This window comes from Helianthus annuus, chromosome 4 (assembly GCF_002127325.2).
Source record: "Helianthus annuus cultivar XRQ/B chromosome 4, HanXRQr2.0-SUNRISE, whole genome shotgun sequence".
Classification (NCBI taxonomy): Eukaryota; Viridiplantae; Streptophyta; class Magnoliopsida; order Asterales; family Asteraceae; genus Helianthus; species Helianthus annuus.
Window position 1 is genome coordinate 54,087,695 of NC_035436.2, and position 15,683 is coordinate 54,103,377.

The window sequence follows — 15,683 nt, forward strand, 5'->3', positions numbered from 1 at the left end:
ATCTATTACGCCAAGAAGCAGCTTGTTTGGGAATTTCTAGATGGACCTCTCAGGAATAAGATCGAAGTACAATGGTCTGAAATTTCGGCTATTAGATCGTTCATGCACCAAGAACATCATGGCCGTTTATAAATCGAGGTAATTCTCATTTCTTTTCATATTAATGATGCTTTTCGTTTCGCATCTAACGTGGTCATATTATGCAGTTAAACCAAACTCCACTATTTTGTTTTCATTCCGCATCTAACGTGGTCATATTATGCAGTTAAATCAAACTCCACTATTCTGTCGAGAGATTAATCCCCAACCTCGAAAGCATACACAATGGAAACAAACTATGGATTTTACCGGAGGTCAAGCATCCATCTGCAGGTATCTATGAGTAGAATTGGTATGACGAGTGGGTCATAATAAAGTTAGAACTAGAATGTACAAACTCATGTTTTTCTAAAAGAACTTAAACTTTATAAAAAGGTTCGATTAATTTTGGTGAAGGTTCAACGGACCCCCTCGCCCACGAGTTCGGGCCTTTGATGTATATGATTATAAAATTTATATTTAGAGAGTAGTAACTTAATTATAAAAAATATTTAATGAATTTGTATGAACAAAAATTTGACGCATTAAATGAGTTTCCATATGTTTGATACGCTAAATCTTTTTTGATATATTTCTTTCTTATATAAGTTATTTTACTCATTTGACTCGTTACAGATGAAACATAACTCAATCTAGATCTGTCACATCATTCTTGTAGACGACATTCAATTGTATTTGCCCTTGGATTCCTTGATAAGCAATATGAGAAGCTTCTTTAGTGTGACAAGCCCTATTTACTTTGAGCCACCAACTTTTCCTGGTTAACAACTACCCATTTTTCTACCAAGATCCGAATCATTGCTTGGATTACTCCCACGTGAATATTCACCATGGACCACCTGCTCCGTATCATGGAGATCGTGATTCTAATTTGCTAATGTTAGGTAGAATACTTTTTAGGGTTATATGATTATTGAAAACTATAACCCATGAAAAAGTTCAAATGAGTTTGGTAACTGATTAAACGGGCAAATTTCTAGCGAGTTTAAACATGTCATGTTAAAACCATGTATCCTCCAAAATATTGGATGTTTATAAATGATATTGCATGTGATTACAAAAATTATATTATTACAATAATAATGTCATACTTCCAATAGAGAAATTTATGCACTAGAAATGTATTTTTGTTAACCTTTTTTAAGAGTAAATTACAAGTTTTGTCCTTTATGTTTGTACCAAATTGCAGGTGGTGTCATTTACCTTTAAATTTGATGATTTTTTCCTTAACGTGTCAAAATCCTGCACGTTATGTCCTTTAGCCCTAACTCAGTCAGATGTTTTTGTTAAGTATGGTCAGGTGCCTTGCACATGAGGTTATTCTTGTCATTTCAAATAATAGGGGCTATTGTGTAAAGAAGTTTTATCTAGGGATTATTTTGTTAAACAAAAAAATAAAATTTAAAACACCATAATCTATCACCAACTCCTTCATCATTAATCCTACATTCTCTCTCCACAACTGGGCCTTTCCTTATCCCATTCCATCGCCAGCATCACCACAGCATCCCCACCGACACAACTGTATATCACCGCCAACATCCCAATCGCATTCTCCCTACCTCTAGGGGTCTCCATCATCCTCACCACCATCATTGCGCCACCAGCGCGTTGCCCTAAGCTCCACCGCCCCTCCGCCACCGTTGACAGCAATTTCGACGTCGCCTACACCCTCTCCGCCACTGCACCACCGTCCAAATCCACCAACTCCTCCACACCCTTCCTCTATCGCCACACGCTGGTTACACTCCCCTAAACAAAGCGTGAGTAACACCCTTTCCGCCACCGCACACCGTCCAAATCCACCAACGCCTCCACACCTTTTGTTGCCGGTTTTGCAGCTGCTAGTGGTGGAAGGTGAGTGTGGATTTCAAGAATATTTATAAGAAATTTAACTTACATATACATGGATGGTATGTTTACCCGATTTTGTTTACAAAATCACAACCAAACTTAATGAATTCTAGGAAATTTGAAGTTGAATAAGCTGAATCAGAGTTAGGATTTTGGTAAATTCATCAAGTTCAAAGACCAGTACTTAAGTAACTTATTATAGTTTGACTATCTTACCATTTTTAAAATCTGGAAACAAAATTGAGACTAAATGTCTTCATGCTTGAAGCTTTCTGACATCTCGCAAAGCTGAGAGAGATAAGAGGTTTTGTGGAGAAAGAAAGTAGGATTAATGATGAAGGAGTTGGTGATAAATTATTGTGTTTTAAATTTTATTTTTTGTTTAACAAAATAGTCCCTGTAAAAAAACTTCTTTACACAATAGCCCCTATCATTTGAAATGACAAGAATATCCTCATGTGCAACGCAGCACATGACCGCACATGACCATATTTAACGATAAAATCTGGCTGAGTTAGGGCTAAAAGACATAACATGCACGATTCTAAAATGTTAAAGATAAACTCGTCAAATTTAAAGGTAAAGGACGCCGTTTGCAATTTGCAATTTGATACAAACATAAATGACAAAACTTGTAATTTACTATTTTTTAAATAAAAATTGTAAACTCCACACCTCATAGTCAAAGAAAATTTTCTACCTGAAAATAACGCACCACATCACGCCTTTCTAAACAAATGCCAATCTAGATGAAGCTCGTCCTCCACCTAAAACCACACTAAAACCCTAATCCACCGAATAACAACGGACTTTCAAACTTTCATGGCGGTTACCGGCGATAGCACTTCAACTTCCGGCGAACTTCAAGGCACAAATTCTTCAGCAACACTCGTCTCAACAAACAATCAATTCTTCGGTACTTTTATCCTTCGTCTTCCGATTTCACGTTTAGTTAACGTCTTCACGCATTTGATTGAACCTATCGTGTGTTGTAAAGTAGATTTATCGTTGAAATGAATCAGCCATTACCTAGAAATTAGGCGTGTGAGTGAGTTTCTGCTTTGTTACTTGTTCGAGATCGAAAATGCTGGATTTGTAACGTTTTGTTAGGTTTTAGTAGTTCGATGTTATGATTTGAGTATGTTTTGATCCACTATGATGATAACTGAGTACTATATGAGCTGTGTTTATGTTTAATTAGCGTCTTCACGCGTTTGATTGAACTGATCATGTGTTGTAAAGTAGATTTATCTTTGAAATGAATCAATGATTACCTAGAAATTAGGTGTGTGAGTTTCTGCTGCGTTACTGGTTTGAGATTGAAAATGCTGGATATGTAATGTTTTGTTAGGTTTTAGTAGTTCGATGTTATGATTTGGATTGTATTCTGTCTGCCGCTTGATGATTATGTTATGTTTTTGATTCAGTGTGATGATAGCAGAGAACTATGTGAGCTGCGTTCTACGTTTAATTAACGTCTTCATGTGTTGGATGAACCGATCGTGTGTTCGAAAGTAGATTTATCGTTGAAATGAATCAGTGTTTATGTAGAAATTTGGTGTGTGAGTGAGTTTCTGCCTTGTTACTGGTTTGAGTTCGAAAATGCTGGATATGTAATGTTTTGTTAGGTTTTAGTAGTTCGATGTTATGATTTGGATTGTACTCTCTATGCTGCTTGCTTGCTGATCATGTTATGTTTGTGATTCAATATGATAATAACTGAGTACTATGTGAGCTGTGTTCTTCGTTTTTATGTTAGTTAACGTCTTCAAGCATTAGATTGAACCGATAATGTGTTCGAAAGTTGATTTATTGTTGAAATGAATCATTGATTACCTGGAAATTAGGTGTGTGAATGAGTTTCTGCTTCATTACTGGTTCGAAATCGAAAATGCTGGATATATAATGTTTTGTTAGGTTTTAGTAGTTCGATGTTCTGATTTGGACGGTTATCTGTCTGCTGTTTGATGATCATGTTATGTCTTTGATTCATTATGATGATAACTGAGTACTATGTGAGCTGCGTTCTCTATTTATATTTTTAATTAACATCTTCATGCATTTGATTAAACTGATCGTGTGTTCGAAAGTAGGTTTATTGCTGAAATGAATCAGTGATTGATTACCTAGAAATTTGGTGTGTGAGTGATTTCTACTTAGTTCTTGTTCAAGATCCAAAATGCTGGATGTGTCAGTTTCGTTTCATTTTAGTAGTTCGATGTTCTGATTTGGAGTGTACTCTCTATGCTGCTTGATGATCATGTTATGTTTTCGATTCAATATGTTGATAATTGATAACTGAGAACTATGTGTGCTGCGAAGGCTCTATAAGATTATTTTAGGTTTGCTTCTGAAGGCATTGGTACTATTTGTGGATTGAGGGGTGATAATTTCATTTTGATTTTTTAAAAGTTGGATTATAGACTATGGAGAAATCAGATTTTATGTACTAACATAACATAACTCCTGCGGAACCAAAAAGTTTAGGATCTTGTAAACATATAATAAGTATTAACTTTAGTTATTCTGATCAATTTAATGATTATTTGGAATGCGCTGCTCTAAAGTGTTTTAGACTTTAAATATTATAGAAGACCAGAGTTCTCATGTGTAATGTGTGCTGAGTATTGTGTCATGTGTGGTGTACTTGTTCAGTTTGGAGAGAGTTCTTATGGGGAGCAATTGCTGGTGGCTTTGGGGAAGGGATGATGCACCCGATTGATACCGTGAAAACTCGAATCCAGAGTCAAGCCATTATGACTCAAACCCAGGTCTGTTGTGATTTGCTATTTTGCTTACAATCATATTTAAAAAAATTGTAATTAGAAATTAAATTTATGCGACTACATTGCTTATGTTTTATACTGTTAGTATGTAAAACGTTCTTACAATTTGTGTCCTGCTTTGTCTTGTTGGTGCATTTGTGATCAGAAGCAAAAGAGTATATTGCAGATGGTCAAAGCCGTCTGGGGTGTTGATGGTTTGAGAGGTGCGTTATCTGCTGTTAAATTATCATTTATGTAAGCGTTAAGCATATGCATTCATTTGACTCAGCTGGTGGCCTATAATGACATCATGAGTTTCGTTTAAGTATTTCCGCTATGACCATCTGGAAGTCTCTATCATCCCGTTGCTAAACTTTCTTTGATCTACCTCACTCTTAGGTTTTTATAGAGGGGTTGTACCTGGGGTCACTGGATCTCTTGCAACAGGTGCAACATACTTTGGTGTCATAGAATCAACCAAAAAGTGGATTGAAGAAACACATCCGAATCTTGGAGGTCATTGGGCCCATTTCATTGCCGGTGCTTTAGGCAAGTGATTATCTTTCTTGATTCTCGTTCTATGTGCATATGCTAAATAGTGATTACATTTGTTTCTTCCAATATGATATGTTGATAAACTGATGCAGTTTTGCATGCGATTCAAATGGCTCAGTAACAACTGATAATCATACGTCTCAAAAAGAACCAAAAGGTTCAAGAACAAAGTTCTTATAAATTCAATTCAGTCAAAAACTAATTAACAATAAACTGTAGACCCTAATTTATAGACTAGGAAATAAAAAGCTAAAATAGGAAATTTGAATTTTAAATAAATAAAAGATAATCTTCTATTTTAACTTGTAGATGATCCTGCATCATAAGCTAGTAAATTTTCCTGCATGTTATCTGCGGCGTTCCGAAAAGAATGTACGTCAAAACTAAAAATAAGCATGAAAACGTATTATATTTGACCCGACTCATTTCCAGGAAAAAAAATAAAATAAAATTCACGTGAAAACGTAGACCAACCGAAAACGTACATAATAATAAGCATAAGAACATATTATATTTGACCCGACTCATTTCTTGGAAAAATTTACATCGAAACGTAAATCAACTTGAATTTATACCTGCATGTACATAAAAATAAACACATAAAACTCGATTACGAAGTCTTTAGAAAGTTAAGGGGTTGTAAGTGTCAATGCTAAAAGTTGAGGGTAAAAGTATAATCACACAAAAAGACAAAAAAAAAAAAAAGCAAAAGGACAAAAAAGTCAAAATGTTAAAACACTGTTCACCAACACTTGCTAATTGTATATACCTTTCACTTTCAAAATATTATTAACATATTATATAATGATTTGTTTGTTCATTTTAATGACAGGAGATACACTTGGCTCTTTTATATACGTCCCATGCGAGGTGATAAAGCAACGTATGCAGGTTCAAGGAACGGAGAAATACTGGACTTCAGTTGTCATGAAAGACGCTGCACATGTAAAACCTGATGCTACTATGTACGGTTATTATTCCGGAATGTTCCAGGCAGGCTGCTCAATATGGAAAGATCAAGGACCGAAAGGGTTATACGCAGGGTATACTTTTTTACCAACCCTCACGTTCCCACTTAATTTACGGTTTTGTTATCGTCTGTGCTAATGTTAAATGACATATCGTTTTATTGGCAGTTATTGGTCTACACTTGCAAGGGATGTTCCATTTGCTGGTTTAATGGTAGTTAAATACAACTCGATATATTGCTTGTTTGGTCATAGGCTTGTTCTAAAATCTAAACTAGCATTTATTTACATTGCAGGTTACGTGTTATGAGGCGTTAAAAGATGTAACAGAATACGGGAGGCAAAAGTGGTTCCCTAATTCAAGTTTCCATGTGAATAGTTCTTTTGAGGGGCTTGTATTGGGAGGAATAGCTGGGGGTATGTTGATGTATTTACTCTTATCGTTGTCGAGTTTGTTATACGATTTTTAAGGATTTATTGATGCGATATGCTAAACGTGCAGGTGTTAGTGCATATCTTACTACTCCTTTGGATGTAATCAAGACAAGATTGCAAGTACAAGGCACAATTGTAAGGTACAACTTCAATTTACAAAGAATACTAATGATCTTAATTAATTACAAGTGGCATTTTCGGCCCGTTTTCTTATGAATGGTTGTATGGGTTTTTATTAATACCTCAAACATGTCAAATTTGAAAGCATAGTTATTAAAGGCGTTAGGCACACTCAGGGCGCATAGGCCTCGCCTAGGGCCAAGGCACAAAAAAGCGCGGGCCTGAGAAAAGAAAAGCGCAGAACAAAAAAAAAATTAAAATATTTTTATATAATAGAAAATTAATACTATTCTTTAAATAAGATAAATTAAAGCTATTATACAACAATTTAATATCGTCTATTTAGTACCAAAAGTTATAAAATGCTAGTTTATTAGTGTAGAAAAGTTGTTTCGTTAGATAAAAGTAGAAATCTAGCTGGAATCTTGCCAGAATTTAGAGAATTTTGCCGAAAACTCTCAAGAATTTAGGAATCTCGCCGGAATCTGCGCATGAACTATCCTGGAGAATTAAAGCGCAATTGCCTTGACTTAAGGCGCAATTGCCTTGCCTCGCTAGGAAATTGGGCCTAGGCGCAAGAGGCGATAGCTTTTAACAACTATGACTTTTGTCGAAAGGTTTGTTTTTCTGCATCTGGATCCAAAAGGTTTGAAATCTTGGCATTTTCATCCGACTCATTAACTCCATCCATTTTTCTCCATTAAGTCAGGAGTATTTTCGTCTTTTTTGTTAACTTAAAGGGCAATTTGGTCTTTTTACATAAAGTGAAAAAAACCGAATTGCCTTTTAAGTTAGCAAAAAAGACGGAAATACCCCTGACTTTACGGAGAAAAACTGGATAGAGTTAACGAGCCAGATGAAAATGACAAGATTTCAAACCTTTTGAATCCAGGACGAAAGTCGCAAAAGTGGCCAAACTTAAGGGACAAAAGTGGCATTTTACTATAATGAAAATAAAAAAATAGCTAAAAGAAGAACATGTCAAACAGTTTAATGGTCACCTTATTTTTAATTCATGGTCGTCTTATACAAACATCTATAACAGTAAGTTAACACACTCATTCTATACCAATGGGGTGGTGGTCCATTGGCAAAGACAAAGCCTTTAAACACCTGAGTTTGGGAGGGAGAGGTCTTTGGTTCAAGTCCCACAGACGATATGGAATAAAAGAAATTTGCCATTAAAAAAACACATTCATTCTATATACCAAGTTATAAAAAAATGGATAAAAAAGTGGTCAACCGAATTAAATCTGATCCGGACTGTTTTGACCGGTTAAAAAAACTGACCCGTTACCCTAACCACCACCCACTTGCGACCTCTAATTTTAAATTCTCTTAAAAAAAGTTAAACATGTTTTAAGATGAGCTTGATTTCAGGTACAACGGTTGGATGGATGCGCTTCGTAGAATATGGCTGATTGAAGGTCCAAAGGGGTTGTTTAGAGGAAGCATACCAAGAGTGATATGGTATGTTCCAGCTTCTGCTCTCACATTCATGGCTGTTGAATTCTTGAGAGACCATTTCAAAGAAGATAAAGTCACCACCTTATCGATTGAGAAAAGTAAGTCCCCCTTGCAGCAGAGTTAGATCTGGATTTATAGAGAAAGATTTGTATCAATCTTGAAACATATTAGAAAAAAAAAAGGAATTACAAATGTGATTAGAGTTGACAAATCACCGTTGACACGAAACTGATCCAAACCAGAAAAGAGGTTAACGTTAATAGGCTTATGTGGAGCCATGTTAGTTTGAAAGTTCTCTTATGTTGGCGTTGTTATGTTACAACTTACAAGTATTTCATTTGAGAACGAGACGTATGTGATATGAGAGGTTTAAGCAAAATGATGTACCCACAAGTACTGAGAAATATTAGAGTTAATTACTGTTTTTGTCCCTGTGGTTTGTTAAAAATCATTATTTCAGTTCATTAGTTTAAAAATTGCGATTTTAGTCCCTGTGGTTTCACTTTCGTAACCATTTCAGTCCATGTGGTTTCACTTTTGTAACCATTTCAATCCATTTATTCTGTTAGTACAGAGACTAAAATGGTTACGAAAGTGAAACCACGGGGACTGAAATCGCAATTTTTAAACTAAGGGACTGAAATAGTGATTTTTGACAAACCATATGTACGAAAACAGTAATTAACTTATATTTAACACAAATAGTTTGAAGTCAACACTTTAGAATAGATAAACAAGTCAAGAGAATGTATAAACAAGTTGTATGCTTGCACAAAGTTTCTTCAAATCACATATGAAAGGACTTTATGCATAAGGTTTAGTGATGTATATCTCTATTTTATATCTTATGATATCTTTTTGTTTAATGATGTATATTTGTACATCTCTATTTATATCGTATGATATCTTTTTGTTTTATGAGACGATATATTTTATAATAGTTTTACTCCATATTTATCCTCTTTACAAACAATCTTAAGATAACATACAATACCTAGGTTGAATCTTTAGGTATTATTGCTTTAAACAAAAAAAAAATTTACTTTTTGTCCAACAACAAAAAAAAAAAAAAGTTATTTACTTTTTGTCCAATGAGAGTTTCATATAATCATTTTTCATACAAACATGCATTTTGATTATCACATATTGGAAATAAATCCTAAATATTGTGAAAAATGAACCATATCAAACGACAAACTAGCTTCTTGATAGCAAATGACATGATCGACAAAACACGCGTAAACAACATATAACAATTTATACGTCCAAATTTGATAATTTGACTCAATTACACATGCGGTAGTGTCTTTACGGTTATAAGGATATTTTTTTTAATATCAAATACATATATGATATATTTGGTCATTATGGCTTTATGCATATACTTGTCAACACGTGAAAACATTTTTAGGTTTAATTTAAAGCCCCAACACACACACATAATGTTCAAAACTTAATTTTGAATATAAGTAAAAGATTTTCAATATAAATTTGGTATCAACTTTTGGTGTTTTCTGTACTAGGCTGGTGTCGGTTTTTACCTTAATGTACCGATACCGAACATGACCGTACCAATATTCTGATAGAAGGTGGATAAATGAAAAAATAATTGCCACATGACAAGTATTGAATGGTGTAGATACTATTCATTAAATTGTTTTTTTAATATATAGATAAATTTTCAGAAAAAAAAAACTACTAGCAATATGTACCATTTTTCGTATATGTTTCAAGGCAGGGTGGACCCACATAGAGTGAGTCGGGGTCCCCGGACTCCAATGTTTTTAAAAAAAATTAGTAGATTAGGTATATTAAATTGTATAAGGACCCCGTATATACAATTAGGTGGACACCATAAAAAGAAAAGGAAACTGTGTAGTGGTAAATCTCTTTATTTACCAACAAGAGATCATGGGTTCAATCCTTGTATAGCTCGTTTTTCCTCTATTTTTTTAAATCTGGTTCAAACATCGGTATGACCCGACCCGAATGAGGACCAACCCGAAAATTTGAACGTTTTCTTATGAAAATTTTGAACACCGAAAAAAATGGACCCCATTGAAAAAAAGTCATGTGTCTGCCACTGTTTCACGGCATGTGTACAAGGTATACAAGGCGAGTACATTAATATTGTTATGAATATATTATTATTAATGTGGTTATCAACACCTAAAATAGATTAGGCTTGTTCCACAAGTTTTCCTCAATTATATATAGTCTTTGTATCTCTTGTAATACATATCTCAATCAATGAAATATCAGTCTTTTTCTCCCTACATCTCTTTCTCTTATTGTTTGATATTAGGCTAGTAGGTCGTTGTTTCACAACACGTTATCAGCACGATAGTGCTCTTTTCAAAACCCTAGTTTATGTAGCCGCCACCAATAGCACTTGTACCTAAGTCATCTTATGATTGTTTTGCCTTACGAAACAGATGACTTGATGATAGAGGAGTTCTACAAATTTTGATCGGTTCTTCATTCTTTAATCTGGTATTATCTCCAACCTATCAGATTAATTTATTTTTATAAAATAATTTCTGATTAATATAAACAAAGTATGTGTTTTGGTTACATGTTTATAATGTTTCTGTTTATAAATTGATTCTATACTTTGATAAATTATTGTGTTCTTATATATGTTTAATACCAATAGAAACGGGATCTTATAGGCGTTTTCCCTAAATCTTGCCCCAATACCAATAAGTTTTTGATGTAGAGAACTCTAATGGTATGAGTGAATCTAATCATTTTTTTTCATCGTTGTTGAATTATCTTAATCCATTAGTTAAAGTAACTTTATAAAGTTTTTATTGTATTATATGGGAGTTTGTTGTCATGTAAGACTATGTTAGATTCGGGTTTAAAATCAAATACACCATAAAGTAATATATAACTAATGATTATTCCTCTTACTAGGAACTTACAAGTTTATATGGATATATTTATCTTTAACTTAATTGATTTTATCATTATTTTCATAACCATGATAGTTGTGGATGATATTATATATCTATTATACTATATAATAAAAGAAACCTGTTTTTGGACACTTGTCATTCTCTCATTTAATTGATTAAAATTATTAAAAATACTAATAATAATATTTAATCTAATCTAATACAAATAATAATAGTATTTAATCTAATCTAATACAAATTCTTATTATTAATTCAATAACCTATTGTTAAACTAAAACTTCAATAGAATCTTAAATCCTAGCTAAACAAGTTTCGAAATTCATAATAATATTAACTAGGATTGCGACCCGCCGCAATGCGGCGGGGATTCTTTAGTTATAACTAAGTCGATCTAGGACTCGCACGTTATGTTAAACCTGTCAAACAGGGAAAAAATAGACGATGTAAAAACGTTCACCCACACACGCACGTTGCATCGTGTTAGCTCACAAAATTTAGAACGAAAAGTAAAAACGTTAAACCAAAGACGCATGTTGCGATGTGTTAAGTCACAAAATTTAGAACCAAGCGTAAAGCGAAAAATTTGCGGAAAATGAAAACTATAAATGACCAAAATTGAAAATAAAAAAGTTATGAGGATAGATTGCAAAAGATAAAAAGTTTTGGGTTAGAAGTAATAAAACAAATAATTTTGGGTTAAAAGTAATTTATGAAATACTTTTGGGTGAAAAGTAAAAAAAAATCATTTTTTTTGGAAAACCCCCAAAGCCAACGTTACGACAACCATATGCATAACCATTTTTCTTTGAAAACCCCCCAAAGCACACCCCACGTTGCGGTGAGGCGTAAAACGGTGTCAAATAGTACTAATATCACACAACCGTCATCGACCACCAACACTGACTCGACCTAGGGTATGCATGTTGCGACGAATCTGTCAAACATGGGAAAATAGAGGTAAAAACGTTGAACCTCACATGCATGTTGCGTCGTATTAACTCGAAAAATTTAGAACTATACGTAAAACGAAAATTTGCGAAAGATGAAAAGTATATGTGACAAAAGTTATGAAGTTAAATTGCAAATAATAAAAAGTTTTTGGTTAAAGTTAAAAAAAAACAAATTATGTAGGGTTAAAATTGGAAAAGGTAAAAACCTTTCGGTTAAAACTAAAAAATCAAGGGTTTTTTTTTTTTTTGGAAAATGCCCAAAGCACAATGTACAACTCATGATGCACTAAAAAGTTGCTTCTTTATATATGGAATAATATGTTAGACTAAATATATTATTGATATATATATAATATTATTTATATATATAACTAAAATTATTATCAATAATATTAATAATAGGTTTAGAATCAAATACAAAGATTCAAAAAATAAGAAGTCGTACAAAGGGTATCAAATAGACTCTGATTGACCTCATTCAACCGACATTAGAGCCGTCTTATCGAACTCTACGACATTAATTAATATGTACGAGTTGATGGGTTACATTTATATTAACTCATTTATGTCAATATGGTATGTAAATGTCTCTGTCTTTGTTTTGCATTTACAGGAAATATCTATACTATATAGTTTAAATTGTTCAACCCGTGTAACACACGGGAAACTAACCTAGTGTGTTTATATTTGAACTTTATTGAAAATATATGAATTGTATAACATTCAAATATACGAATGTTTGTGTGGTAAAGGATATATTGTAACTTTACATTGACATTATCTATCCTTATAAAATTTATTATTACATAAAACAAAAACTTGTTTGCAAGCAATAAAAGGATAATCTATTATTGAAACATAATAGGAATTTAATGGCATTCTATTATTTGAGTAATCATATTCGAGTAAATTTAGTTGAGTTGCTCATAATTCTTATAAAGTGTTTTTTTTTACCTGTTCACTAAACCATTTTATTGTGTGATCTGTAAAGTAATATTAATTTCTTTTTAGTTGAATTGCTATAGTTTGTACTTTACATTTTAATCAAAAAAAATTTGTGTTGTATATGTTGGTTTTCATAATTTGAGTGCAAAGAGTTAAGAAAATTGAAAACTCAAGATTTTGATTATCACATGAGGATGAATATGTTGTATATGTTGGTTTTCATAACAACTCTGATTCTCTAAGTAAACTTAAAGCTTTAGAGCTTTAGATATTCCCATGACTTTCTATTAAGATCTCAATGTATGATTTTTTATGTTTGACTTAATTGATTTAGTTATTGTTCTACGTATCATGATATTTATGGATGTTATCACGTTGATATTTATGGATGTTATCATGTGTATTTGTTTATATCGAACTTCATTGCAAATATATGATTGTATAAAATTTGAACATATGAATATGTGTGACAAAGATAATTTTGCAAATTTACTAGAAACTTCTCAATATCATTTATATGTGGACAACATAATCTATTGTTATAAAGAAAGGTTTAGTTATAGTAATAAAGGTTTAGTTATGGTTTTGCAAATACTTGTGATTGGTCATAGCATGTCAGGTTATATCAATCTGCTCGTAACTGTGATAAAAAAGAGCATCTTGTTTCATAATTTTTTTTTATTATAATTTGTTTTACAAGGTAACCTGCTATTAAATTGTGTATTGTATATGATTCAATGGTATTACTTGTGTTCTATACGTCAACATTAATTTTTATAGTAAGACGTATTAAAGAGAATAACTAAACAAAACTTGTGGCTTATAATCACTCGTGTGAAAAGAATATAAATATGCTTAGACATGACATCCAAAATGTCATACTCTCTAAATCTCATTATGAGCTTGTACAATGCCATAATATTTTAAACTAAATATTTTAATATGACCAGGACATGTTACTTCATATATGATGTTATAAGAAGAGCAAATTATATATGCTCATGAAGTAACAATATTATAAAAGAGATAAAATGAATAATGATCTCATATTATTATGTCTGAGGAAGTAATGAAAAACCATGAAACTTGTTTGGTTTTACTTCATTCACTAAAGTGAATATGACTATGTATTGATCGTTGTGATCATGAATATAATTGAAAAAAATGTATTGATGATCATGTTAATAATGAGATTGACCATCAGAAATGGCAAATTAAAGGAGTGATTATATGAAAATGGAATATGGAAAGGGCAAAAGTGATATACCATGATAGTATGGATGATGAGATTCTTTTGTATATTTTTTCATGTAAACTTAATAATTATTTAATTAATTGGCATGACCGGTTAGACCACACCGTGTCAATGATGATGTGAAACGTATTGAAGAACTAAAAGATTCTTCAAGTTGGTAATTAGCATGCAATATTTTCTTTCAAGGGAAATTCATTATTTACCAACCAAAGTAGAGTGGGAATCCCTAAATATTCTAGAAGTGATTAAAGGATATGCATATCCCAACATGATACCATTTAGTGTTTTAAATCGATGCATCGTCTAAATGGTTATCAAATCCACAACCTGAAGTTTGTGTGATTGTGGCTTAGTTAATTTGATCACAAGCATATTAATCCAGATTGAAAAATTTATTACGGTTGCAATAATGAATTGAATTCCCAAGCTATTGATCATCATTGGAATACATGTTTTATTGAAGACGATCACTAAACGTCTATAACTTATTGCAAAGTCAATGATCACAAGAGCGAAAGTTCATGTTTCTAGTACATGTAATTGTACATGCAATAACATTAACTCACATCAAGCCAACATGTTCTAATAGTTTCTCCCCATTATAGTTGGTTTTTGGTCAGGAACCAAAGATGTCCCTTCTAAGATTTTGGTTGTGCGGTATATGTTGAAAATGATCCACCACTATGCACAAAGATGGGACCTTAAAAGATGGTTGGGAATATATGATAACGAACAGAGTCTTTCACGAGATATTTATTTACGACTCAGTTAATTGATATCCATTTTAATGGATCAGCATTCCCAACGTGAGGGGGAGATTAAAGGCAGTTGGAAATAGAAATGATTTAGAATGAATTATCATTGATCCTCAGACTATAAACGGTGAATCAAAAGTTCAAAGGATAATTCATTTACCAATATTAAAGAACAAATTACCAGACAAATTCACTGACCTAAGTAGAGTGACTAAGTAAGTCACATAATCAACTGCTTATGCTCTAGACATATTTGTGTCCCATGAGGACAACCACATATTTTCTAATGAGTCTATTGCACGCCTGAAGCGTGCTAGACTGGTCGATTCCAGTAATATAATTCCTCGAAAATTGGAGCAAGTAATTAAGATGGTCAAGTCGAGGTTATAGTAATAAAATCTTCTGGAAAGACAGTAGACATGATGGTTCAAGAAGAACCACAGGTACCTGAAAATAAAGAGATCTCGATAAGCTGTATCATGTCTAAGATATGTATGGAATCGAAACAAAATCGACGTCGTTATACTTTTGTATATAATATAGCGCTTGAAATGATGAAATGACGAGGATCAATATTTAAGATCTGCTTATGAA

General features: G+C 32.8%; 1 protein-coding gene across 1 annotated transcript; it reads left to right on the forward strand.

Annotated features, from left to right (window-relative positions):
• Window positions 1–2,636: 2,636 nt before the first annotated feature.
• Window positions 2,637–8,605, forward strand: LOC110916471 (mitochondrial substrate carrier family protein E). Its single transcript, XM_022161202.2, has 9 exons — window positions 2,637–2,869; window positions 4,609–4,724; window positions 4,885–4,942; window positions 5,118–5,267; window positions 6,106–6,316; window positions 6,410–6,455; window positions 6,538–6,658; window positions 6,744–6,816; window positions 8,177–8,605. Exons 1-9 carry the CDS (start codon window positions 2,776–2,778, stop codon window positions 8,385–8,387), a joined length of 1,080 nt encoding a protein of 359 aa, XP_022016894.1. The 5' UTR covers window positions 2,637–2,775; the 3' UTR covers window positions 8,388–8,605.
• The last annotated feature ends 7,078 nt before the right edge of the window (window positions 8,606–15,683 follow it).